The sequence below is a fragment of the Chelmon rostratus genome, chromosome 3 (genome assembly GCF_017976325.1).
Source record: "Chelmon rostratus isolate fCheRos1 chromosome 3, fCheRos1.pri, whole genome shotgun sequence".
NCBI classification, from domain to species: domain Eukaryota; kingdom Metazoa; phylum Chordata; class Actinopteri; order Chaetodontiformes; family Chaetodontidae; genus Chelmon; species Chelmon rostratus.
The window spans coordinates 16,261,359-16,289,265 of NC_055660.1; the positions used below are offsets into that span (position 1 = coordinate 16,261,359).

A 27,907-nucleotide genomic window follows, 5' to 3' on the forward strand; every position below is an offset into this window, starting at 1 on the left:
AGGTCACTGCACAGTAAATCATCCTCCTTTCTCTATCATGGTATTTCCCTCTTCAATACACTTGACCTTGGAGATTAAACTTTTGCCCAGTTGATCAGTTCCTTTTACACCGCTTTAATTTCTACATTCTGTGGCTGATTTGGATTGTGGAAATGTTGAAAATCATTCCACTGCTCTGAGTTACAGTGTCAAACATAATGTTATTTCTTTGTAAAGTGAGTTCTAATACAACAATAAAACAAAGTAATAAAAGAAAACACTAAAGAATGGTCAAGGACATTCATGTTTTGTCTGTTTTTGTTTTTGTTTTTTTTCTCAATATGAAAGAGAATGTATCCCAGAAAACCGTTTGCACAAATCGTGATTGCAGCTTGACATTTGTTCCCTGTCTGGAAGTGGTTTTTCCATCTGTCTTTTATTGTGAGATAAAGAAGTAACCAATTTTTTCACCAAATGTGACCCCACTGCAAATAAACCAGAGCACTTTTATTGGCAACTAATAAACTTAAATAAATAAATAAATAAATGAAGAGAAACAACAAAAAGAGTGAGTGGACTACTGCTCTCTGTCACTGATATTTTGAAAATGCTAAACAACATTTAGCTTTTTTGACTAATTCAAGTCAAATTTTAGATTCTTATTTCATAGGAGTCTTCATTTTTCTTTGGATCCCCAATAGCTTCCACATAGTGCTTGCTAGTCTTTCAACCATCCACACAAAAACACGAGACAACAAACCAAAATCACTGCACTCTACACAACAACATAATGTAATGATACTTTACAGTGAATAGGAAAGACCGGCATCTATGAACTAATAGTTTGGAATTATAATTAATATAACAATAATTTTAAAATTTCAGCTGATAAAGACTTCTGTAACTGTCATGGCAGGACGCCTCTACTTCTAGCCTGAGGTTGTCCGCGTGATTGCTCAGTAGCACTAGTTGGGTGTGAAAAGGGTGACAAGAAGTCACCGCAGCGACGAAAATCAGAAAGCTAACAGTGGGGACGGTTTTACAACGAGAGACTGTTATGGCAGCTATTCACTTGTGACTTGAACGTAGCCGAGCCACAGTGTGGACACCCACCCACCAACCGCCAACCGTCGAGTCAAGACGGAGACAAGCAGGGAGACACCGGAGGTCAGTCCGCCTTCAAATTAAAGGCGCTAAATTGTTTGTGTTTACTTTCTTACTAGTTTGATAAATAGATAATTAAATTTTAGGGTCCGGGTTAACGCTATTTTGTTAAAGAATTGCTGCTACGTAGCGTGTTAGTATCGTTGCGTAGTTACATACGCGCTGACCTCTTGCTAACATTAGCCCTTTAAGAAGCTAGCTAACATTAAAAAAGTCACCTGGATGGACACCTGTCTTTTACTATTTCCCTTTTATTTTGGGCTTTAAATAACAGAAACTTATGCTTTTGCTTATCTTTGGATGGTGTTTCTTCAACCAACAAAATACCCTTTCACGCATATTAAAACTTTCCTGTATCCTGCTGCTTTTTCCGGACCATTAGCACAAGCTAATGTGAGCAGGTTTGTTTAGTCACGCGTAAACATTTAACTTTCTTATTGGTCTTCTTCTTCCGCAACAGCGGAAACCGTGTTTTTCTAAACTGTGGTTTGCTTGACAGGCTGGTCCCACCAACCCGCACCGCCGCAACAGCTGGGGGAGGATTTCCGACCCAGTCACAGCGAAGATGGTGGCAGCTACAGGAGTGGAGATATTACGTTCGCCCGGATAAGACGGAAAAGCAGCCGCTCAACTATCGCTGTAGGTCTGCTCTTATTTAACCCCCAACTCCAGCACAGAGCCATATCGGGGGGAAAGGGAGGCAACCAGCGGCGGACGGAAGAGGACGCACCACAGCCAGAGCGCACAGTGTTGTGTTTGTTGGACACATGCATGCCAGCGAAAACTAGTGCTATCCAGAGCTAAGGAATTGGCTGAGATAAGGAGATAGAGTCGTTTGTGGGGCCGGGTTTTGATGATCCCGCCGAAGACATATCCAAGGGTTTTCCTTTATTGCTCTGGGGATTTTCTACTTCTTTGCTCAGGGGGGGAATGCGAGGGGAGGAAATCCAGCCTCTGCTCCAAATAGCCAGAGACTTCTAACTGGGTCTCCTCTCCAAACGCAGGAAATACGGCCTGGGAAAAAAAGTTTGGGAGCTTTTGGGAACGAGAGGGGGGGGGGGGCCTACCGCTGACGTTTTGCACGCGTTTTACGACGTGATTTTTTTTAGTACTACGCTTTTTTGTATTAAGCGCTCTTGTTATTTCCCAGGATAAGCTGAAAAGGAGCATTTAAATGTAACACGGCGTTGGTGCTGTTACTGCAAGAGTTTTGATCATCACTATTTATAGACCAGCCTGTCCCGACCGACGCTGTTCCTCGCTGTATATTTTGCCAACTGCGCGCAACAAGTTGCAGACACTCCCAGCAGAGGCAAACCGACACTAATTTGGGCCAGCGGATGGTATATTCTGCGCTTCTTTTTTCGGATAGCGCGTCTTTGAATAGCGCATACCCCTCTCCGACCCCCTCTTTGGAAGGCAGAGGGGGAATACACGGTGGAGACCCGGAGAGGGAGTTCAGGAAAGGACGGGGCTGGATCCGTGGGAATAGGCCTGCCTGTCAGGCCTCTTATGATCTGGAGCTTGGACTGGACAGAGCTCCAAAGTAACTCAGTCTGGAATACTTTCAAGGGCCCCTCGGAATAAAGATGGAAGGAGACTGTGTGGGAATAAGAAATGCAAATCCGTAGCACACTGAGCTATGCATGAGAAGGGATGTAGAGGAAGGTAAAGCCACCTTTAATTACACTTCACCTACTTTTTAATTAAAGGAGTGAAGAGTTCTCCCACACTTTAGATAGACATTGATTTTTATGTAAAACATACAGAATATTAGGGAAACTACTTTATGTTAAACTAGAATTTCAAGAGAAGATTGATAAGTTATTGTTATTTTAAGTATTTTTTATCATAGTTTTGATGCTTTGTGATGACGGAATTTGTCATGTAAACACATTTTTATTTTAGCACTACTAGCTGTTCATAACGACATTTTGGGGGGTGTTTTTGAATAAAGGAAAGGAAGTGTAAACGGGCAATTTGTCGCGCATGTTGTGGAGATAAGAGGGACAGTGTAACTTTTGGAGCCACTTGCTGTGCACGTCGCCAACTGTTGACAGCTTCTCTCTGTGTGTACGATGAAGCCCCGGACCCGAACACTGTTTTTCCACGCAAACAACGTGACTTCGGAATGAAGAAAAATCTGGGCATTTTTCCTGCCGCGGTCTGACTTTGTAATGTCAGCAGTATCGAAATATTGCGCACATCCAGAGGAGGTAATTTCCAGTCATGTAACGTCAAGACTGACATGATGAAGGCATAAAAAAACTCGTTGCATCACTAAAGCAGTCCTTTCCGAGAAGGATGTTCAATTCAGGAGGCAGAAAGAGTGATGACAGTGTTTTTACCGCAGCTGGAGAGAAAACCGGGCTCATACCCAGAGCCTCTTCGGAGGAGGATAGTCTACATGTAATGTGAGTACTGACGCAAACCGGGGTCGGATAATGAACTGCTCGAGAAGCTGGAACGGTGCGTCTTGTGTGAGTGAGTGTGCAGGCTGCTGTGTGCGTAGCAGAGACGTCTGTGCCGTGCTCACCATTCATGCAGTGTGATTATTCCAACAAACACCTTTGCTCTCTCTCTCCTGCCTGCCCGTCACGCTCTCGCCGCCGCCGCCTCCCTCCTCTCTGTGCCACATGTGCACACACGGCGCCCACGCACCGCGTGTAATTGCCTGAGCGCCTTCAGAGGATATAATCCATATTTAACACCTTTCCCGCACCCCCTCCGTTCCCTCGTCACACCAGTCAATATGGCCACTCTGCAACATCACCGGCAGCTTCTCATGCATGGCACGGAAGTCAGCTGCGACTCCAGCGGGGATGGCGCCGTGACCGTGCGGATTACCAACAGCGCGCCACACGTGCATCAACATGAGCCACTGAGGGCTGCCAGCAGTGGTGCAGGAGGAGCTGGAGGCTATGGGGCTGTGAGTAAAATAAACCCTAACCTCCACAAATACAGTATCTCCTCCAGCTGCAGCTCAGCAGATTCCAGGCCAGCTGCGACTGCAACTTCAAGGGTGCATAGGAAGGCGCCCCCACTGTTTGAACGCTCTGCAGCCCAGTGCTGGGACCCCAAATTTGACTCTCCTGTCCTGGAAGAGGCATGCCAAGAGAGGTGCTTTCCACAGACACAGAGGCGCTTCCGTTATGTTCTGTTCTACCTGGCAGTGGCAGCCGTGCTCTGGGGGGTGTACTTTGGGGTCAACAGTGACCGCTGTAACCCCATGACCTTCTTAGCCCCTACAGCCTCCTTTTTAGTTGTCCTAGTGCTCCTCTTTTTGTTCACCTTAACCCAACCCTACACATGGCTGTACAACCAAACTTCCTTGCTCCTGATTGCGGTCACCTTTGCTATCACCTTAGCGCCACAGATACAGACTGCTGGCTACACTGAGCTAGAGGGGGCTGGTGGTGGGAATGCCTCATATCTCTCACCAGACGCAGTAGCACCACCTCCAACCCCTTGCATCTCCCCAGTAGGCACCTTTTCCCTGTGCATGGAGGTTCTCTTGTTGTTATACAGCGTCCTCCATGTCCGTCTGTATGCCTCTGTGATGCTGGGGCTCTTGTATTCTATACTATTTGAGGCATTAGAATGGTTACCATTGCTTCAAAGGAGTTATGACACTACAGGATGGGGCACAGGGTTAGTAGGTTCAGGTTCTGATTGGGAAGGAGACACCCTCCGCTGGCTCGGCCCGGCCAAAGCTCTGCTCCACTTGTGTGCCCATGTCATTGGCATCCACCTGTTCATCATGTCTGAGGTGCGTTCCCGCAGCACCTTCCTCAAAGTGGGCCAGGCTATCATGCATGGCAAAGACTTAGAGGTGGAGAAGGCCTTGAAGGAGCGTATGATCCACTCAGTCATGCCGCGGCGAGTTGCAGATGAGCTGATGAAGCAAGGTGATGATGAGGGCGGTGGTGAGAGCTCTGGTAAGCGTTATTCCTCTGGTGCCTGCTCTGCATCAGCTGTCTCAGTGGGTGGCGGAGGAAGCTGCGGAGCTTCACAAGCCCAAAGTTCTACAAACCCCAAGAATCACCCTCACAACAATCACAAACGCAAGAAGACCTCCATTCCCCGTGGACAGATAATCTTCCGGCCCTTCAATATGAAACGCATGGAGCCTGTCAGCATCCTCTTTGCAGACATTGTGGGTTTCACCAAAATGTCTGCCAATAAGTCAGCACCAGCCTTGGTAGGCCTTCTCAATGATCTGTTCGGACGTTTTGACCGACTCTGTGAACTAACATGTTGTGAGAAGATCAGTACTCTAGGAGATTGCTACTACTGTGTAGCTGGCTGCCCTGAGCCCAGGCCGGACCACGCCTACTGCTGTGTAGAGATGGGCTTGGGCATGATCCAGGCCATTGAGCAGTTCTGCCAGGAGACATGTGAGACCGTCAGCATGCGAGTCGGCGTCCATACCGGAACTGTCTTGTGTGGGATCTTGGGAATGAAACGCTTCAAGTTTGATGTATGGTCAAATGATGTCAATCTGGCTAACTTGATGGAACAGCTTGGTGTGGCGGGCAAGGTCCACCTGTCAGAAGCTACTGCCCGTTTCCTGGATGACCATTACCAGAGGGAGGATGGGCGGGTAGCGGAGAGAGCCGGACAGAGTGTGGTGGAGAAACTGAAGGGTAAGTGGCTTTTCATGTCTGACTTCCTCATGACTTCTCTTCCTAAACTGAAAGTCAGCGTGCAGAAGTTAAATCAGAGGCAATCCTAAAGAGAGAATCACTGATCTTGGCTGGTCTGGCTCTACTGATCAATGGTTCTTACTTTAAAATGTACATTTGCAACAAACAAAAAACAAAGCATGTTTATCTTTAAGTCCATTTAACTTGTTGAACTGATAAAAAGCTTGAAAATGCAGCAAAGGCTAAAAACATATAATAATAAAAAGAGGAGGGCACTGCATTTGAATGAAGTCAGTCATGTAGAGGATAAAGGTTGAAAGCCTACATTGTCTGAACATGTGCACGCTAGCAAATGGTCATAGGGGTTGAGTGGGGTCATCACATGCCTAGACAGCACTAAAAGATGTTATCTGACCAGTTAGTCCTGTTGAAATGGAGCAAGAGATCAGGCAACAAGATTAAGAGATTAGAGCACCAGGACGAGAGAGATGTTTTGGTTTATATCAGATGGATATCATTCAACATTCAGTATCGGTTAATTGATACCAAATGCCTCAGTAAGTACCTGTAGAATTCTTTTCAGAAATCACTAAACCACTGTCACTAAAAATCTGTATGCTGTAGAGCATTCATTCCATACAGTTTATTTCATTTTGTTGCTCAAGGACATATATTACAATGTCTTTGATTACCACAATTGCCTTATGCTATCAGTGGCGTTGTACACATTTGTAGAAATGAGAAATTTGTTATTTTGGAGCAGCACTCTGCAGATTTATTTTGGAGCTCCATATTTGCATGACAGAGGCTTGTGTCATTGAGATTAGAATGTTTAATCTCCAAATGAAACAAATGGATTTGAAATCCTTTCTACAGACAAATGTTGACAACTTGCATAGCGACACCATTAATGAATATTTACAGCACAAGGATGAAAGGACAAGCATACATTTGGCATACACAGCAGTCAAGATATGTGACTATGACTCACACATAAGTAGAGGTGGGCGATATGACTTAAAATTTATATCACTGTTTTTTTGGTGTGTTACAGTGACAGTATTACATCACAGTATTACATAAATAAAAGGGATACTCTGCTCAACACGTTATTCGACCTCTTTTCACTCTAACAATGTATGGCAACACATCTTAAGAAAGAAAAAATATTTGATGTGTTTATTGGCTCCAAACAGGAATGAAAATGAGGTATTGGCCTACATCCACACAGAAGGAGTAACCTTCCCAGTAATGTAGGTTAAATAATAAATGTAATGTGATGTAATTAATACTCAGAATTAGGCAACTAAACATATGATTAGGCACCTCAACAGTATTTATTTGGCAGAAAACCCAAAGTATGTTATCTGAATAGTAACAGTCAGTGTATTACGGGGTATGTCTATTAAGTACATTTACATATGGCAGCAACAGACACACATACTGGCATGGCATGCAGCAGAGGAGGCTTTCCTGTAACAACAAAACCAGATGAACTTGTGTTGCAGTATGAAGTGTGAAGATAACGTTTGGTCTGGCTGTATGAGACAACTCAAAAGCAACGTAGAAAACAGTTTCCCACATTCAAGCTAATGCTCTGGTTATTTAATTGGCTTCAATTGAGGCTTAAAGTTCACATAGTTTCTCTTGACTATCCCTCAATCTTAAATACTCCAACATTGCTCCAGTGTGTGCGTCTACAATAGATGCTTCTAGCCAAATTTGCCGTAGAATGTGCTAACACCAAATTCAAAGATAGCAGTTATTCAATGTAACTCCAGTTCACTTAGTACGTGTCTAGCCCTCTACCTGCATGCCACAGTAAAGCACATTATTTTTAAAACTTTTATCATGATAATGACGGTACTATAATATCCGTGTTGTGGCAGAACATGGCACCGGTAGCGGTGATGAAACCGATATATCACCCACCCCTACATATATTTGGTCATTTAGATTAAGTCAAACAAGTTCAGTGTTACTACACAGTTTAGGCCTTCTCTTGGATTAAATTAAGTTTCGAACCATACGCAAATCAGTTTAATCCAGATCAAAGTGTTCAACCTCTACAGACTGTTTTTCCTCTGTTATAGATAGCAATCAGTGCAAGGGTTGGTTCATATCTCTGACTCTGTTTGTGGCTTGTTGTGCTCGGCCAGAATGTTCGATCTGTAGAATAGAGTTAATAAGAGGAGGGCTGATTGGCTGTATTTCATTCGATTAAACAGGTGTTCTTCATGTGCCCACCATTATAGGATGGGACCAGACAGACGCCAGACAGAGGGTAAAGATATGGAAAGATGTTTGACTTGGCTGTCTGCAGCCACAGCCAGTGCTCATATTGAGTCTACATACACACACACACACACACACACACACACACACACACACACACACACACACACACACAGAGTTGTCACTTTTGGGGAAATTACATTGACATTCATTTCTTGGATACCCTAACCACTACCTGCCTATCCCTTACCCTAACCTGTGACTAACAAATGTGACTTTGTAAACCAATTTATGTCCCACAATGTTTGCAATACACACACACATGCACACACAGACAGTCTGACTCAATATTCTGTGGAAAGCAGCATCAATGGAACTAATCTCTCCTGCAGGGAATTCCTCTTGGGCTGTCTAATCTTAGGTCTCTTTCAAACAGAGACTGTCTGTTCTATTGTCAAGCCTCATGTCAGAGTGTATTCACACTTGGCTCTAAATGGTGCCATCACTCTCTGTTTCAGACTGGCGAACAGTGACAGAGTGAGATGTTGACATGCAGCTTTTGTTTAGGGAGAGAAAAGGGGTAAATGGCATCTACTTTTCCCTCTGAAACAGAGAGTTTCCTGCTCAGAGAATGAGTTTACTTCTTTAGCAGAGAGAAAGAGGGGTTGGACACAGTTTTTGGAGAGAAATGGACATAAACTAGTTTTATTTTGAGAGACATCGACAAGGCACTTCTCAGTGAGTCAGAATCGCATAGTGATGTAACTATTACTTCATGGGACAATGGTCAGGCTCAATGAAGAACTCAGCTTTCGTAGGTGTTCATGATCTTAGTTTGCTCATCTTAAATTTGCCATTTGCCAGAGATTTGTCACACCAGCAAAAAAGTTTTATAGGACATTTTTCCTCTAAAGACAAAATCCATTCTCTGTCTTTCCATTCTCTTGTTTGTAAATCGTTACCAGTTACCAGTTCAACATTTTTCTCAGTTTCTAGTGTAGTTACAGCAATTCTGAGGATGTTCACTCTGCTCATCCTCATCTCTGGACCCACTGTCACTTCTAACCTGTCTTATCATTTTCTGTTACAATACTTGTACTGTCAAATGCCAATCGAGCCATCCCTCTTCTCTATAGCTTTCTGCTCTCATCTATTCCATTTAAAATTCACAACTGTTAATACCTAGTCAGTCATTTGCTTTTAAAAGAGCCCATACAGCAGTTATTAATCCCCAGTACATTTAATAACAGACATTTGCAAAATGTAGATGTTATAAATCAGTGTCTCTTTGCCTTGTCTGACACCTTCAGTATCTTTCTACATTTTTCATTCTTTACAGCTTCTTTTATGCTGAAGTATTATCACGAGTGATGAGCTGAATAATTTGGTGTGTTTCTTAAACTCCCCACCTCTCTCTGTCTGTCAGCTCTCTTAACTCTCTGTCCTTTGCTTCCCCCTCTTTCTCTGTCTCCTTTCCTCTTCCAAATCTCTCCCTCTGCCTTTCCTCATCCTTGTTGTGTTATCAAATTCATTGCCTTAGTCTCTCACCTGTCACCCAGGCCTGTGCATGTGGTCTGTTGTGTAACACTGCTTTAGTACTGTCTGTCTGTCTTTGGTAAAGGCTTTGCTACAGGTCCCCCAGCAGGCCAAATGATAGCATGCTTTCTCCCATTCTCTCTCTGTTAGTTGCTAAATACCCATTACCCCTCTCTCCTTTGAATAAGAACAACTTAGCCAGTTGGTAAGATGCTGTAGTTTGTCAGTTGTATCAGAAATGCTCTTTGTCTGATTCATGGCTTAACTATGATCTATGATAATATGTAATGGATTGTGAGGGATCATGCAATACATACAATCTCCCATCACAGTTGAGTACATGTGATGGGGGACATGGACATGTACATGGATACAGGGACGAGTCATACCTGCATTGACAAATGCATTAACTCTGCAGTTGTGCAGTAAGAGATTTAAATACCAGGCAAAATGTCTTCATGCTTCACATTACTTCAAAGGAAGATGAGAAGTTTAGGCTAGTTAAAGGTTGAACTGTGAAGTACACTGCAGTTATATATCAACTTTAATAGTGTGTATCTCTTTCATGAAATTAAAAGATTGTAATGCAATTGCTCTAAATGTAAAAAGGTAAAACAAAAATGAAAACACAGTAAAACATCTGGAAAACAATAAAACTGAACTCATTAGGCTCTACTCAAACAAGCACAGCACAGTTTGATCATCTGCAGAAATGTGTACACCCTCACACATTCACAATACATTTATGGAATTAGTTACTATTGAATGACTATTTTTCCTCTTCTAATTTACCATACTTACTAAACATGCTTAGGTTAAATATATTCATCCATTCTACAGACAAAAGTAAAAGAAAAGCTAACTAGCAGCCATGGAGACAGTGCAGGTGACCAGTATTGTAGAAGGCAGCAGGTAGGGCATAACTCGGAAGTCATGGCAGATATTTTATAGACATTTCAGGATTTCACAGCCAGTTTGAAATTAACAAACAATAATTAGATCAGTATTTGCCAAACAACAGTTGCATATATTGCATACTCAGTAAACTGTATTGAATGTTATAGCGTCTTTTAACTCGTCTAATGTGATGCATCCTTATTTTCACAGAGCACTCGTAAAATGCACTAAGCAATGAAAATAAGTGTACCATGCTGTTTGCACACAGGCTGGTTGCTGGAGGTGGCAGATAGCGATCTGCTTTCAGTGTGACTGAATGTGCTGCTGCCACTGTGGGAACTTAGCTGCAGCCACAGCGAGCAGGTTACTACACAAAGTTGTTACATTTGTCTCTAGAGTCATTTTTAAAAATGTCAGTATACTGGTGTAGAGATGTGGCCCATTGGGTCGCTAGATTTGTCCCTTTAAAAAAGATAGTCGCTGAAGGGCTCTTAAAAGGCAGCAAATACACATTGACTTAGGTGATCATTGGGTCACGTTGAAACTGTTTCACATGCATTTCAACAGTTTGTGTTTGCCCGTCAGTCAGTAGCTCCCAGGCCCCCTGCTCGACTGCTCGTGTCTCCTCTGTCCTTTCCTATCCAGTCCTGCCATGTCGCTTTCTGTTTCTAACACACTAGAAATTCACTGCAGGTGGTGAGAACTGCAGTTTTCTGCCCTGGGGTTTGCTTAGCTGGCCTTTATATCCTTCCTGTATCTGCTGCATTAATGCTTTTTAGCCTCCCCTTGTTGAGTGTTGTAGCAGTAGGGGAAATTAGGTTGTGGCGTTTTCAAGCGTGTGCGTGTATATGCACGTGTGTGTGAATATTAGACAGTTAAGATTTTTAGTCTACAGTGCAGTATAGCAGCTATAATATCTGCACACTCAAGGTTTGCACCTTGAACTGTTCCAACTGTATCATAAGATGGCACTGGCACCTTGTCAGTTTTAATCTGTGCGAGTCTAGAGCTACTGTCCGTGTGTGTGCATATTTACGTGTTTGCAGATAGGTGCTCACTTGTATGTGTCTTTTCAAGCCCATCTTCCAGTGCTGTGTTTTGCAGTGCGAAGTCCATGCCCTCAGGCTGGTTGGTCTGTGCTAAATCAAACGTGTCACCTAAATATGCAGCGGCAAATGGCAGATCCTTAACCATAACCAGGCCAGGCTCAGTGGGTCATGGGCTTTGCTGTTCTACACTCTATATTTTGCTTCATCCATTGTTTTCTGGTAAAGGTAACATTTTGACTGTCTCACAGGGAAATATCTCACTTCCATACCACCTCCATCGAGAATTCTTTTGCTCACTAGCTAGCTGAATAATTTGGTTGTACAAAAATGTTTCTTTCACTTACAAGCAACCATTTGCTTTGCCATGGACTTGTCAGTCATTGTCTTCTCAAAGATTGATCGATGGAAATCCCCTCTTTCCTCTTGTTTTCCCCTATGGAGTCAAGGAATTTCCACATCTACATCACTGTAATACACTATCAGTAGTTCATTGACCCTTGGCCAATCTGATTTCATGAAAATACATTCATGAGATGTGTGAAATTCTGCTGAGACTGGGATTTTCAAACTAATAGTTGAAGACACACAGTAGTTTTTGTGATGGCGAAGTTTCCCCGGCTCATTGGTGTCATGTAATGTTTAAAATTTTTGATCAGCCTGTGTAGGGACGGTTTGCTGTGTAATTTTTCACCAACACAGCTCTGCTTTATATTGTTCATCATGGGCCTTTTTCACAGAAGGCAAGCACAACAAGGAAATTCAAAGTGCTTTACATTAGACATAAAGGCATTAAGACAAGATATAAAGGAAGCACAAGGCAATATAAGCAGAAGTAATTTTGACATGTTGCAGCAGGAAAAGCACAGGTGTAAATAATTAAATTGATTATGGCTGAATTCCATTTAGCTGCTTCAGTGTCAGGCTCCTGGTGTTGTGCATGCTTTCTCACTGTCACACTGTCACAGCTTACTGGGGCACTTGAATAGCACTCTGCCCCCTAAAACTGGGTGAAAATTTGACCCAGTGTGGGGTCAATACTGCACTGAGGCAATGCTGGGTTAGCTTTGCCTAGTACCAGTGGGATGGTTTGACCCAGTGTTGGTTTTATTTTTGTATTGCTGTTGGTTTACTGGATCAAAACAACCCTACTGCTGGGTGATTTTCTACCCATTGGCACTGTGTTGAATTAACCTTGTACTGTGACGTATATTGATTACACACTGGGTCATTTTAACCCAGTGTTTTTCTAGTGTGTAGAGCCATAAGATTAGCTGATTAGTTGAAGTAATCAACAGAAAGTCTTAACTGACATCTTAAATGACAATGACCATATAAGTCATTTTCAGGCACACATGCCAAATATTGGCTGCTTTCATTTAATCTATTAATATAAAGAAAATGCCAATGATGAATAGACAATGAAAATAAAGTGTGACAGACTTCTTTACCTCTGAAAAGGCCCCTTTGATGCAGTTTGAAACCAGCTTTTTGCACAAGAGCACGGCAGAGAAAGAGTATTTCATGTTTACTTTCTGCAGCCAAAGTTTTGCAGCTGTTTTCAGCAGATTCAAATGTTATTACAGAGCCTGGGAAGAAGAAGAGGTACAGAGTTCCAGCAGAGACAGACAGCAGTACATTTGCTCTCTTTGCTGCATTATAATTGCCTCTCTCCCTCAGATCTACAAGTTTCAATGGGAGCCGCAGCACTACGTTGGCCAGTCAAACATAGCGTGTGCATGTTCTATAATAAAGTTAAGATATCTAGGACATTAAACAAAATGGATGATCAACGTCTTTGCGCCTTAGATACACATACACACATATACACCCGCAGAGATTTAGCAGACAGGTGAGCACAGACTGTTGAGACTAATTTATATTTGATGTTTTTTTTTCCTTTTTTCCTTTTTTGTCTTTCTCCGTCTACTTTTGCAGTGCTCTCCTCTGGCACTATAACACACACCACCTTCAGTACATCCCCTTTTTTTCGTATGCGTACAGTACATCTCTCACCCCATCTGTCTGAGTTATATGTGTGTTTGTGTGAGAGCTATGCTCTGTATAAAGTTGAGCTGAACCGGTTGCCCTGAGGCTTGTGACCCAACATGGTGTTGTTTCATCCCCACTGCTCACACCTCAATGCTTTTCAGCAATGCTGTCACTACAAGGTTCAAAGGTCAGCTGTAATCGCTTGACTAGGTAGTCTTACAAGTGTGTCTGTGTGCCTCTGTCTGCTTCTGACTGTCATTGTGTATGATAACAGAATGGAAAGAAAAATGCTGTCAAATTCTTCCTCACAAACATCGATGACAGCAGCATCTACAAAGTTGTTCTTTCCTTACGAAAGACTTATCAGGTTCTATTATTTCTGTTTTTTAATGGACTGGATATAGATTTATATCTATATTTACTATCTCTATAATAGTCATCCAAATTATTCTTATTAGAACATTGATTACTAAGTCATTGTGGATTGATAAGCTGGTGAATATTGCTCTAAAAAGACCAGATGTGTGTTTTTGCTTTTGCAAGTCCTGCAAATTGCATATACTCTACATTACTGCAAACTATTTTCAAAGCATACCATTTCCACTGGCTTGCCTGGAAATATTGTTATTTTACTTGCCAGGCAAGGTATTTTTCATTCACAATGGTTTGGAAATTAGCTCCCTCCGCATTTGACCAGCAGCAGCAAGATAATTTGTAACGCACATGTTTTTGAATAAGAATATCATTTAATGAAGTTTAATGGCATCCAAAGGTAAAAAAGCATTATCAGTGCTCTTCTGCCTGACTTTCCAGTGTGTGCGGCATGAAAATGCAGCAGGGTGACGTTGACCATTCTTATGAAGTCTTCTCTTCAGATAACATAGTTTTTACATCTGTCATTGACAACTCCTCCAACCCCCTGCATGACACAATGGGGGCCCTCAGCAGCTCCTTCAGCAACAGACTGCTGCATCCAGTCTGTAAGAAGGAGCGCTACCCCAGGTCCTTTATTCCAACAGCTGTCAGAGTGTTCAACTCCATCGCTGCTTTATGTAGCACTGGTCCATATTCAGACTGTTTTTGCACTGATGTGTGATTTATCATACACAAATTGCCTTGTACAATATTACCTTTTTTCACTCTCATTAAGTACACAACCTATGCATACATACTCGTATTCTACTGTGATATTATTATATCACATATATAGTATATTTATTACTGTGCAATATGTATGTATGTAAATCCTGTACTCACGTTGTCTGTACCCACCATGTGCAATTTCTATTCATGTGCAATTTGTGTGAAAAACTGTGAAATTCTTTTTCTTGAATTTTTGAATTTCTTGGCGATATTTCTTAAAGTTCTTTGTAGCAATATATATTTTTTACATATTTTTTATATAGTCAGCCTTTATTTTGTATTTCTCTATTCTATTGCTATTTTTTCCTATTGCTATTGCCTGCTGCCTGTAACACCCGAATTTCCCTGGCTGGGGATTAATAAAATCTTATCTTACCTTTTAAGTGTGCACAAATGCTCTTGAATTGCATGGTCTCATTTGACTCATACAGTCGTTTCATGGGTTTATTTATTCTGCTGTATGCCATGGATTTACAGTGCCCCTCATCAACCATGCGTACACAGGAGTGAGCCACAATTACTTACATCGTGCACTTCACTATTATGTTAGGTACATCCTTATTCCATTATCATTAATGTGTGTGTTCCAGAGAGGGAAAGGACAGTACAGATCTGACACTGAATCATAATTTAACAGTGACAGGCATTACCTAATGAACCAGCAGAGTATAAAGAGAAGCTAGAAGCGCTGATAGCAGGAGCTCTCCAGATAGTCTTGTCTCTCTCTCCTAATCTTCTGCATCTCTCACATTCTGTCCTAATAGACACGTAATAACCCTTTCTGTCATCCTCTGCCTCTCTCTCTCTCTCATTCTCTCTTGCACACGGTTGTCTAATCAAGTTTATTTTATTCATCCACCCCACATATTTCAGCAGAAGTTTGTCATTCCTATTGCTCAAGAATGTGTTGAGTCAAATGTTTGTGTCTGTGTGTGTGTGTGTGTGTGTGTGTGTGTGTGTTTAGTGGTGATAAGCGTGCCCAACCCTGTCTTAGCCTGACTGCATGTTTAGTGTGCACACATGCACGCAAACACATACACCTGATCTTTGACTAGTCTTTCTTGGCAGCGAGCTTTCCATTTAAAATACCTTTTCTGTTAATGGACACCAAAGACTGCTCATGCTTATGTTTGTTGTGTGTGAGTTGTCATTCAATGAAGCATTACTTCACAGCGTAGACAAATTACATTGTCTTTGTACGTGTGTGTATGTGTGTGCAAATGTGTGTTTACCTAGGAAATATTTCAGCATCAAGTATATATTGATAAAGCTCAAGTCATGTGACAACACAATGAAAATCCAATGCACTGTTGAACTCTGCCTTGTCACACGCACCACCAGTCATCAAACGCTGGATAGTCCTGATAATTCATGTCCTGAGTGGACCCGAGGCCTGTCTGACACACCTGTAATACTGTTACTAATTGACCAGCTCATACAGAATGTGTGAGTGTCCGAATAGTTGGGGTCAAGAATCAGATGTGTGTGTTAAAGATGGCATTCTGTAAATTAATATATTGATTTGTCTTTCTGTAGCACATTAATACTGTATCTCCTATTTTTCTGCTAGTTATTCTGTCTTTTGTGTGTAATATGACAACTGTTAAAAATTCCTCTTTTGCGGCAGCTGTTTGTGCCAGTGTGGCAACAGCAGCTGGTCGTCTCTACTGTAGTGCCTCGTGTGTGTGTGTGTGTGTGCCAACTACAGTACTCTGGAGTGGTGCTGTGTTAAACGGCTGTTCTGAATAATAGATACAGAGCGTGGCCTCAAGCCTGTTAAAAAATCCATGAGCTTCCTTGCACTGGTTTAAAAAGCTGAAGTGATTATAAGAGAGGGAAAGAGAGTTTATGGTCTGTGTGGAGCAATAAGGATGAGATTTGGGCAATCACATTCCCAATACATCAAGGCATAAGCGAATAAAGTGAGACACTGACAATAAAGATAAAGAAAACAGTCAGCAGTGATATTTTTAATCTTTTACAGTATGTATATTTGTTTACTTTTGTCCGAATCCATTGTTCCTTTAAAGCCACACACTTTATCTCAAGTTCATTAGACCTGTCCTGCATGTGTCTATAAGATTATATACAGGCATGTGAGAAAATTAGGACACCCCATTAAATAATCAGCTCTTTATTTAGAAATGGTACACATACCAATATCCAGTCATGTTTTTATGTATTTTTCAAAAAGAAAGGGATTTGATTGCAATTTAACAACAAAAATGAACATTGTTTGACAAATCCAAAAAAAGAAAAAAAATAAAGTATGTATTTCAATGGAGGAAAAAGTTAGGACACCCTACCCCCTAGTAGCTAGTGTTGCCCCCTTTGGCTGATATGACTTCAACGAGACGCTTTTTGTAGCCTTTTACCAGTCTCTGACATCGATCAGGAGAAAGTTTGGCCCACTCCTCAATGCAGAATTCTTTCAGCTGTGAGATGTTTGAGGGGTGTCTTGCATGTACAGCCCGTTTCAAGTCACCCCACAGCATTTCGATGGGATTAAGATCAGGGCTTTGACTTGGCCATTCCAGGACTCTCCACTTCTTCCTTTTTAGCCAGTCCTTGGTGGATTTGCTGGTATGCTTTGGGTCATTGTCTTGTTGCAGTATCCAGTTACGCTTCAGCTTTAATTTTTTGACAGATGGTTTCACATTTTCTTCAAGCACCCTCTGATACACAGTAGAATTCATGGTGGATTCTATGATGGTGAGTTGGCCAGGTCCTGCTGCAGCAAAGCATCCCCAAACCATGACACTGCCCCCTCCATGCTTTACAGTTGGTATGAGGTTCTTTTCTTGGAAGGCTGTATTTGGTTTACGCCAAACATGTCTTCTGTTCTGGTGTCCAAATAATTCAATTTTAGACTCATCTGTCCAAAGAACCTTATTCCAGAAGTCGTGGTCTTTGTCTATGTTCTCTCTGGCAAACTTCAGTCTGGCCTTGATGTTTTTTTTAGAGAGCAAAGGTTTCTTCCTTGCACACCTCCCATGCAAGTCACACTTGTGCAGTCTCTTTCTGATGGTAGAGTCGTGCACTTTCACATCGACAGTTGCCACAACCTGCTGTAATTCCCTTGATGACACTTTAGGATTTTTCAGGACCTCTTTGAGCATCTTGCGTTCTGCTCTGGGGGTAAACTTGCTCGGACGGCCAGATCTTGGCATGGTGGCAGTTGTTTTAAATGTCCTCCACTTGTAAATAATTTTGCGAATGGTGGAATGGCTGATGTTAATTTCTTTTGAAATCTTTTTAAATCCTTTACCAGACTCGTAAGCGGCCACAATCTTCTTTCTGAGGGCATCAGGAAGCTCTTTAGACCTCACCATGGCGCTCACCTCAACATACCAACTGTCAGGGCCACACCAAACTAAATTTGAGGTTTAGATAGGGCAAGGCTCCATTCAAATGCTGGGTAACGATGTACTAATCATGTGCACCTGACGTGATGCACCTGTTTGGGATTTGCAACATTTTAAGAGGGATAATATAGGGGGGTGTCCTAATTTATTCCTCACCAGAAATTGCATTATTTTTTAATTAAATTTTACAGAAAGTTTTAAACAGGCTTTTCTTATTTTTTTATTGTTTAGTTATATTACTTGGATCCCTCAGTTTAATTAAAATTGACATTAAATACCCATATGTCCAAATATATTTTAAAATACACAGGATTTCATGAGGTGTCCTAATTTTTTCACATGCCTGTACATATATGTGTGTTTGGTGATAGCTGACTGCTTCTTATGGTGGAGGGTGGTAGCACCAGTTTAACCTTCCCCCATAATGTGCATGTGACATCACTGTGTGTCACACTCTGTTGTGAATGTCTAGATGAGCATTTTCTTTTAGGCAAGGTGTGCCAACTTGACCATAACCTACTTGCTTTCGTCAATAATTTCCTCTGTTTCCCAGCATGGCCTTTGGCCTCAAAGTAGCGGCATGATGTTGCCTTTGTTCAGTATTTGTTGGTGGGGTTGGTGGGGGCAAGAGGGTTCGTATCTCCAATTAAGAAGAAGTGTGAGTTTCACACAGAACCTCCATTACCACTACTTTCAGTGGAGAAATCTGCATCTTTTTCTTTACTTTGAATGGATTTCTCCCTGAGCAAGTGTTGAATCTTGATGCAAAGTCCTGACACTAGAAAAAAATCCTTTTTTAAAGAACTGAAGCCCTTCATGTGTTGTACTTTGTTTCTTTCAAAACATTCTATACAAAACATACCATAAAACAAGAAAATGGCAATACAAGCATGTATGTGTACAGATGCAGCAAAATATCTGAGCTGAAACTTGGGGTGGTGGCCTTCAAAGACCTGTATCAGTGGAGTCATAAACAGCATGTAAAGCACTGTTCCCTGGTGGTCCGTGGTTAGAGAGGGAGTTCTATGACATTAGAGGGGTAAAGAGAAGAGAGAGGGAGAGAGAGAAGAAGAAGGCAGAAGAAGGAGCATATTTTCTGGTCATGACCCTTTCCCAAGGATTTCCCACAGCCTCGTTTAGGGCAGCAGGGAATGTGCGTGCGTGTGTGTGTGTGCACGTGGTTGATGAGGGGCATTGTGAATCCATGGCATGAATCACACATGGAACGACTATATGAGTCAAATGAGACCATGCAATTCAAGTGCCCTTGTGTACAGTTTAAAATCTATTATCAGAAGAGAAGACCTTATAAGGATGATCAACATCTGTCACCCTGCTGCATTCTAGTGTCGTACACCGTGAGCCTACCTGCGTGCTTAGAGTTAATATTTGGCCAAGTGTGCGCACATGCATGAAACAAAGTGACATGTCGGTTGTCATTGGTGTCCCCTTTGCAGCGGGACCAGGGTTGGTCATTTCTTGCTCAAGGACTGTCCTCTGCCACTGAGCGACAACCTCCCTGAGAGAAACTCAGAGCCTCTGTGAAGTGAGACACTAAAATATCTTTTAACAGGCTCTCTCTCTCTCTCTCTCTCTCTCTCTCTCTCTCTCTCTGTCTGTCTGTCTGTCTCTGTGTCTCTCTCTGTCTGTGTGTGTGTGTGTGTGTGTTTATGAGAGTGACGCAGTGACAGTCTGAGTGCGTCACTGTTCCCGTCAACCCACTGCACTACATGTCACACACACGCACTTGTAGGACCTTCAGAGGGAAGAGCCGTTGAGAAACAGATGAAAATGGACATATGGACTCTTGAACCATTTTGCCTTGATTAGGTGGATATAATGTTAGTGGAAAACAACAAGAATAGAGAGAGGGATGACTGGGGTTGGGGTATCATTTAGATTTCATCAATTCTGATTCAAATTATGCTTATCAAGCTGTTGTTTTTAAATCCTTGTTCCAGTTTACGTCATGTTTTTTGAGCATAATATATATGAAGCACTTTTACCAGATTTTTGGCAGCCATAAATCTGTAAGCAGCATCGTTTCTCATTGTGTTCCAGACTGCAGTCTTTTGGAACTGGTTTCAGATAGATCCAGTTCTCAATACCCTACACTACCCTACCCTAGGGATGATGTGCTGAAGGTCTTGTGTTTGACCAAAACCTAAGAAGTCCTGGACATGGTCCACGAGGTTGCTCTTAGATGCTTTATTAAATCCCTAGAGTTTGATTTAAGAAAGTGATAAAGGAGGAGGAAAGAAAAAAGAAAGGGGGGACGGAGAGGGAGCGAGCGAGGAACTCCCTAGACTAAAATCGTGGCACAAAAGAGGGAAAGGAGGAGGGATGGATGGATGGGAGGGTATTTAAAGGAGGATCGTGTGAGAGCCTCATCCCTTGGTTCCATCAGCGTGTCCAAATATGGAGGCATCTGCTATTGCATGAGGCCTGTTCTCAAGACCCGCCACTGACCAGGGAGAAAACTGTAGGGAAGGGAGGGGAGGGGGGTAGAAAAAAAGAAAGACTGGTGGGAGAAAGTTTAAGTGAAAGGAATATGGCTGAAAAATGAGACAAGAGACAGCAGAGACAAGACAGAGTAGCTAGATGTAAAGATAGGTAGTGGGAGGCGGCCAGAGATGTAAGGGTTGGCAAGACAAAAGAGAGAAAAGATGATGGCGAATGTTAAAGTGATAGCTGAGCAGATGATGAGTTGGACAGTCAGACGGCCGAGTCTACGAAAAGGGAACACAAGTTGAAGTCTTTTTTTAGTGCTTGGAGTTGTTTACTTTCTGACTGTTCCAAGTACCGAGATGGAAGTGAAGAATGAGAGAAAAGGTTAGCTGAAGCTCAAAGAGGGGAGGGGAAGTCATGGCCTGCAGTCATTTGTCTTTTTCTGCTTCAGTTTTGAGGATGACCTAAGTTGTTTAATTGGGCTGCATAAATGTTGTGTGCTAAGAGTCTCTCTTTGTCTCCCTCTGTCTTTCATGTTCACACACATGTTCAATTTTTTGTGTGTGGGACCAGAGGGGAGCCGGCGACCTTTGGGTCACTGGGGATGGTTGTGCTCATGGGGTTGGAAGCCGCCATAATGTCAAAGGTCATTTGTCAGAGTCCAGATCAGGACAGTCCTCTTGGGATTGTCTATAATATCAGCTTTAGTCTAAAAGGTTCACCCAGACACTCTCACAAGAGGACTGCTGAGCAGGGCCTGGGTGTGCACGGGTATGTGTGTTAATTCATAGGTAAATTTGCACACAAGCCTTGTAGAGGAATTGTCTTCCAGGAGTTTGTGCGTGTAATATAGTGAATATAGCAATATAGTGAAAGTGTGCGTATGTGTGTCTTTGCATGCAAAGACGTTCAGTCATTCATCTGAACTTGTGTGTGAGTGAGCAACTGTGTTTGTAAGAGCAGATTTGCAGTGTACGGCTGCAACTAACAATGATTTTAACAATCAAGTAATTTGTTTGTTTTTTTGCCAGTTGATTAACCCAGCGATTATTCAATATAGTGTTGGGAAATAGTGGAAAACACTCGATTGCTGGAAGCAGCGAATTTAAGCCAAGAAATGCCTTAAATGTGTATGATAATTAATTTTTGATAGTTTAGGGATAATTACTGTATTGATTAATTTAGCAGTTGTTTCAGCACTACTGCATTGTGTTTGGATGAGTATGCATGGCTGAGTTGTTGGGTTTGGAAGTGTGTTCGTAGGAGACTCTTTGTCTCGTGTGTGTCTATGGTGTGTATGGTCTTCGAGTGTACATGTGGAATGTGACGACTCAGCTACGCTTCCTCTCCACTCATCTGTCTGTGCATTCATTCATTCTTTCATGTGTATACACCCTTGACATTTGGTCTCGTGAAAGTGAGTGTGCACGTGGTGTGTATGTGTGTGGTTTCTAATAAGTGAGGGTATGAGAGGCAAAAACGATCACACTGCAATGCACCACCTTGGATGAGTCACATGCAGGAAATGCCAAGTTTGTGTGTGTGTGTCTGTGTGTTCGTCAAGATATATCATCCCTTCAATTTTCCTGGAAAGAGTGTCCTGTGTGTAAAGGGCTATGCTCTCTTGTGGGCTTTGGTTTGTGTGGCCACTCTTTTCATATATATATATATATATATATATATATATATATATATATATATATATATATATATATATATATATATATATATACAGAGAGAGAGAGTATATATTATACCATATATCAGATCACTTGAACACCTTTGGGAGACTTTGGACTGATTTGTTAGACATAGCTCATTTTACTGATTAGCACAAATTAAGTCAGAAAAGAGGAACCTGCTGCAGTGAAATGACAAGCTGCAGTTTCTTTTGATTGCCTGTCCCCCTGATGCAGGGGGTGAGATGTGACATGATCATTAGAGTCAAGGGCTGGAGTCAGGGGAGAGACTTGTCATTGTTCCTTTTTTGTCCTTCACTCTGAGTGAATCCAAGACCCACTGTGTGTTTGTAGTTACCAGCAGTACTGTATCGTGTCTTGAAGATGCATGTCTAACTAGTGTCTGTACTGACAGCTGTCTGGTTGTTAATGTGTGACTTATACCTGTTTTCAGACTCATTTGGTCTGAAATGGTCAAGCTTGCTTTACAACCATGCTCCCAACCTGGGTTGAATGTATGTTTTGTCAGGTCCTGGTTTTGAGTGGGCTTTGTTAGGGCCAGCGGGCCCATAACCACGGTATTTTGGGGGAATGGAACAAGGTTTGAGCAGGTGAACACCCAAAGACAAACTGTTGCTGTTCATGCTAAGTAGTTAATCTTAGCTCAGTGCCGATAAAAGTTGCAGACTGGTTGATGGATGAATGTCATGACATTACTGGTTGAAACTGGTTGGTTCAAGGCTATGTAAGCATGTAGATAGATAGATAGATAGATAGATAGATAGATAGATAGATAGATAGATAGATAGATAGAGCTGGGAAATTGCAGAATGTGTCATGTTTCGTTTTACAGGAAGAAAACACGATTAGATTTTGATATAAGAATACAATACAACTGTTGGGTAGGTGCACAATATAACTGCAGTATGATCTAAGAGGGTTAACAAGACATTTTTCATTGGGACAGCAGTCTCACATGAATGGGGTCAAGACTGCGTTTAATCTGCATTCCAGTAAGGCTATCTCACACAGGTCTGCTGTGTGAAAAAGGTATAATTCTTCCTGGACATGTGTACACTAAATTACAAATCCTTCTTCTAGGATGGCTATTACTGTTGCCTTTGTTGGTTGCATTGGTTAGGTTTAGGCATGAGGAGAGATGGTTGGTTAGAGTTAGGGTGATAGTGAGAATATCAGGGTAAGCCAATCAGAGGCAGAATATGGCAGGTCATTCCTTCGTAATTTTGCGTGCATGTGCACCTACAGGTGTTTTGGTGTTTCAGTTAAAGTGCAGGTGAGGATATCACAAGCTTGAAAACTTGCACCTGACCCAAAAAACAACTATACCTGAGGCCCAACACACCCTAAAGACTTGAAAGGACCTAGTCTATTTCTATACGTATATGTGAATGTACTCACTGTGTGGGTATTTCTCTGTCTTGATGTGTGTGTGTGTGTGTGTGTGTGTGTATTGTAGTGGTAGTAGATGTCCTCAGCCGAACCCTCCCTGCTCCAGCCAGCTGGTCTGAATAAATCGATAAAAACCATTGAGATTTTAGAGTGCTGGTGTCATTTTCTTTCCCAGAGTGCTGCATTTACAGAGCCTGGAGAAGATCAATACACACACACACACACACACACACACACACACACGCACACACACACACACACACACACACACACACACTCATATGCACACACAGAAAGCTCTTCATTGTGCTTCAATGACTTTGGCTGTACAAACTTAGTAGTAAAGGATTAGCTTTGTTATGCCTTAGAGCTCAGATAAACATGCAGAAGTAATATCTAAAAAACAGTTGGCGCTCAAGCACATACACATTAATCTACTATGCACTTGACGGTCGGAAAACTACAATTTTTCAGTGTCTTATTATGTCAAAGCTTTGAACGCCCTCACAATTCAAGGCCTGTTTTAGAGTTTAGAGCGGGCTGTTGATAAAGTTAGAAAGCTGAAATGGAAGTAGACGAGGAATGTGGGTTATGAGAGGCATGCTAAACTCAGTGACCTTCAAAGTACTCTCGGCCTCTTCCTCCCCCTCGCCATCTCTTCGCCGTTTGCCACTCTGCTTTTGTATCTCCTCTCCACCCCTAAGCGTCATGCATTTTGCCTCTCAAGCAGGAAACGAGAGGGAAGATTGCCCGCCTTAAGTGACATGAAAGGAAAAAAATGACTGAATAACTTTTAATTTTTTTTAATTCAAGACATTCAATAATTTGAGGTTTCTCTGTCACTTCAGTAGCCGATGGCAGCCATCTGCAAACTGGAAGTAAGAAGACACAATACGTATGATATTTACAAAGAGTTTCATCAGTTAAACTCTCATAGGGGCGAGGGCCTCTCCCTCATCAATCACTGTCAGTAGAAGGTGGTGGCTGTTTTTTTTATGCACTAAGAACTGTGAAATCTCCATTTATAAATTGTCAGTGGCCTGTGCTTGATCGATTTTGAGCCTTTGCTTCTGTGACGATTTTTCTTTTGTCCAAGCTTTTAATATCCTCCCAGTAAGCCTCTCTCACAGAAGATAATTTTTACAAGTCACAGTAGGAAAAGTGCAGGTGTACATCAAAATGAATGATGAATTGAATGAATTCCACGTAGTTTCAGGGTCCTGGTATTGTTCATGTTGGCCCACTGTAACGACTTACTGGGACACTTGAATAGAACTGAGCCCTTGTTGATGTTATTAGTAACAGCTGTGCTTTTCCTATTCGGACAAGTCGTGGAAAAGAGCTATGAAACACTAGTTTTTAAAATTGCCAACAAGACAAGCCTCACAAGAAGCAAAATAAGCTTTTAGCTTGTTAATTCTTGTGTAATCAAAAATACTGACTTTGTATTTTACGATAATTTGGGGGTATCCCTGCCAATTCAATATGGTATGAGTTTTACTCCATACAAATCAATAAGTTTAGATATTCAAGTAGGAATTATAGAAAATAATACAAATGACGAATCAATGGTAAAAAGTGTGTTACTAAAGTGCTGATTCAAGATTCTTGGTATAGTCTCAAAAAATCTTCTGCAGAAATAAACAGCATTTTTCGGAAAGACGTCTTATTGATGATAGCTGTGAAGAGCTCTGTCTAACAAATCACCCAAAAATCTCCTGTAGGTGTTCAGTTAGGTTAAGGTCCGGTTACTGCAACATTTATAGAATTGAATTGACATAATTTTCACACTCATCAAACCATTCAGTGACCCCAACCATTCCCGATAGCTTATTTGACTACAGTTTAGCCGAACTGCCGTGTCACATGTTTACTTACCAGCTTCTGTTTTTGTAGAAATGATCATCCGAACAACTGTAACAAGCAGATAGCAGTTTCTGACTGTGGCTAATACAATACTGGATTCAGGCTTTTCATGGGATGGGATGGTGAGAAAAAAACACCATTTAACACTGCCCCAAGTGCATCTTTATGTCTTTGTACATCTTTCTGTCACTTCACAATGCAGTATACTGCATATTAAAAGAAGTGATAGCAATATATATGATTGATTTCTTAGTTTCTGTTTCTCACAACGAATCGATTGTGTGTGTGTGTGTGTGAGAGAGAGAGAGAGAGACTGTCAGTGAGTGATTGGAGAGCAAGAACAAAATAGAACAGAAGGCCCCTGTTAACATCCCTTAAAAATCTGATGGTGTGCACGGCTCTTGCCTAAGAGCTAATGGACAGCGGAGAAAATGTCTATGTGTGTGGGTGTATGTATGTGTTTGAGTGGGTTGAGGTCTCATAAATGGCCTTTGACGGCTGCTTGGCAAACAACTCAAAGTTTGGGCTGTTGTTGGCCCAAAGGCTGAGGACGCCTGCCAAGTCTACACTGTCCTGAGGCCTGGAGCAAGACACACAGTGCTTCCAGAAGATAAGTTCATTGTTAGTTCCAAGTTCAAAACTAATTTTATTTATGCTGACAGGGAAGCAGGACAAAAGGCTGTGGTGAAATTTAGTCATGCCCATTCGTTCCACAGTGGCAACCTCTGGTGTATCTTTTTATATGAGGCGCGTATGTCTGTATCAGTGAAACAATCATACACTAAATCATAGAAATAGAATTTAGTTCCAGTTTCTTTTAAAGGCAAGGCATGTACTGAAAGTGAAACCCAGTGGCAGCACAGCTGCTGCTCTACAAAATGTCCTTTTTGTTGTTGTTTCATTGAACTACTTACTCCATTATTACATTAGTTTTTCATTACATTGATTCACCGGTGTGTGCAAAGTGGAGAGAGGGAGGATGAGAAAAGATGGAGAGAAATTAAAAAACTGTGGATGCATCCAGGGAGAGGAGGGACAGGCGGTCAAAAGGCTGTGTGTGCGTGTGTGTGTGTGTGTGTGTGTGGAGAGACAATTCAAAATGTAATGTATGTAATTTGCAAAACAACAAAGAAGATGCTGAAATAGAAAACATCTAATACTTTTATATTTGATACTTAGAAATGATCTGTAGTGATAATGATCCAATAAAAATATGACAAAAAAAAATGGACACAGCTGAGCTAGGCATGCTTTAATACAGTATATATGTCTTGGAAGCTCTTATCTCACATACTTAAATGCTTACTGATGCAGAAATTGGCTGCAGTGAGCTTGCTGAAAAAACACAGAAATAATCGTAGTAGTAAATAGTGGACATACCAATAAAATGTTACATCAGCAATCAGTTTGACTCCTGTCTGGCCTACTGTTTCTGTCTTCAGTCATCGCCATGCTAGCAAGGTTAGCACCTTTAGCTGTTTGAACAAAGAGGCCAGCTAGCCAGGTTCCTGTGTGTTTGAACAGACTGATAGCAGGCTGGCTCTGCGCCACCACTCTAATCCACTGTTTGTATATTTCCTTGTTGGCACGACACAGTGTGAACATGGCCAGCGCTCTGGGCTGATGTACCAACATAGTTGGTGAAACTCCCAGTGTTGCATTACCACCTGCTTATCAGTGTGTGTGCATCAACAAAGAGTGACTGGTGATTGGCTGATCAGTGTATGTCTGCTACTAGCCACTATTTTCACAAGTGGAAATTATCACTTAGAACATTTTATTGTGAGATTTCAAGTCAAACATCCGAAAACACTGTTTATAATAATTTTTAATGATGTAAAACAAAGAGCCACAGGCTAACTTAGCATCTTTGGAACTATAACCAGCAAATGTTTGGTATTTGTACTTGACAAATGCCAAGCAATTATCAAAATTATACTGATTTATTGTCTTGTAGATGATTTTTGTTTCAGCACTAGATAAGAGAATGCGGGTGTCCTCACATTGGAGGATTTGTTGCCCAGTGACTATTTGGCATAAACCAGTTGCTTATGATTTTGTGGCGGTCCAGCCTTCTGTGTTGGTGAAAGGATTGCATTCTCAGTGTCACCATCAGCAGAGTGCTGAAGTGGGACCCCTCTTTTGGAAATAATGTATCTTCTGCGGTGCTGCTGCTCTTTTCCTGTCACATTTAAGTCAAACCAAGAAAATTCTGAAAGTCTTGAGTATGACGCCTTGGCTTTCTGTTTGTGCCTCTTCTCAGGGCTGAAAACCTACCTGATCTCAGGAAGGAAGTTGGAGCATGATGTGCAGTGTGGATGTTCTCAGGTGGGACTCTCAGGGGGAGATTTAGTTGGGGTCAGCCTGCCATCCTGTCCTCAGCCCCACACACCAGACCTCATCCCTGGGGGAGCTCAGGCTGCTGAGCCCCTACTGCCCCACCAACCACCAGACAGGATTGGGGTAAGTCAGGAGAAACTGAAAGTTGAGGGTGGAACATA

General features: G+C 41.9%; 1 protein-coding gene across 2 annotated transcripts in view; it reads left to right on the plus strand.

Annotated features, from left to right (window-relative positions):
- Positions 1 to 1,719: 1,719 nt before the first annotated feature.
- Positions 1,720 to 27,907, plus strand: part of adcy9 (adenylate cyclase 9) — a 42,439-nt gene continuing 16,251 nt past the window's right edge. For both annotated transcript variants that reach the window (XM_041966752.1, XM_041966753.1), the window contains exons 1-2: positions 1,720 to 5,789; positions 27,670 to 27,869. In XM_041966752.1, coding sequence (XP_041822686.1) covers positions 3,896 to 5,789; positions 27,670 to 27,869 — 2,094 coding nt within the window. In that variant the 5' untranslated portion in view covers positions 1,720 to 3,895. The remainder of the gene's footprint in view (positions 5,790 to 27,669; positions 27,870 to 27,907) is intronic.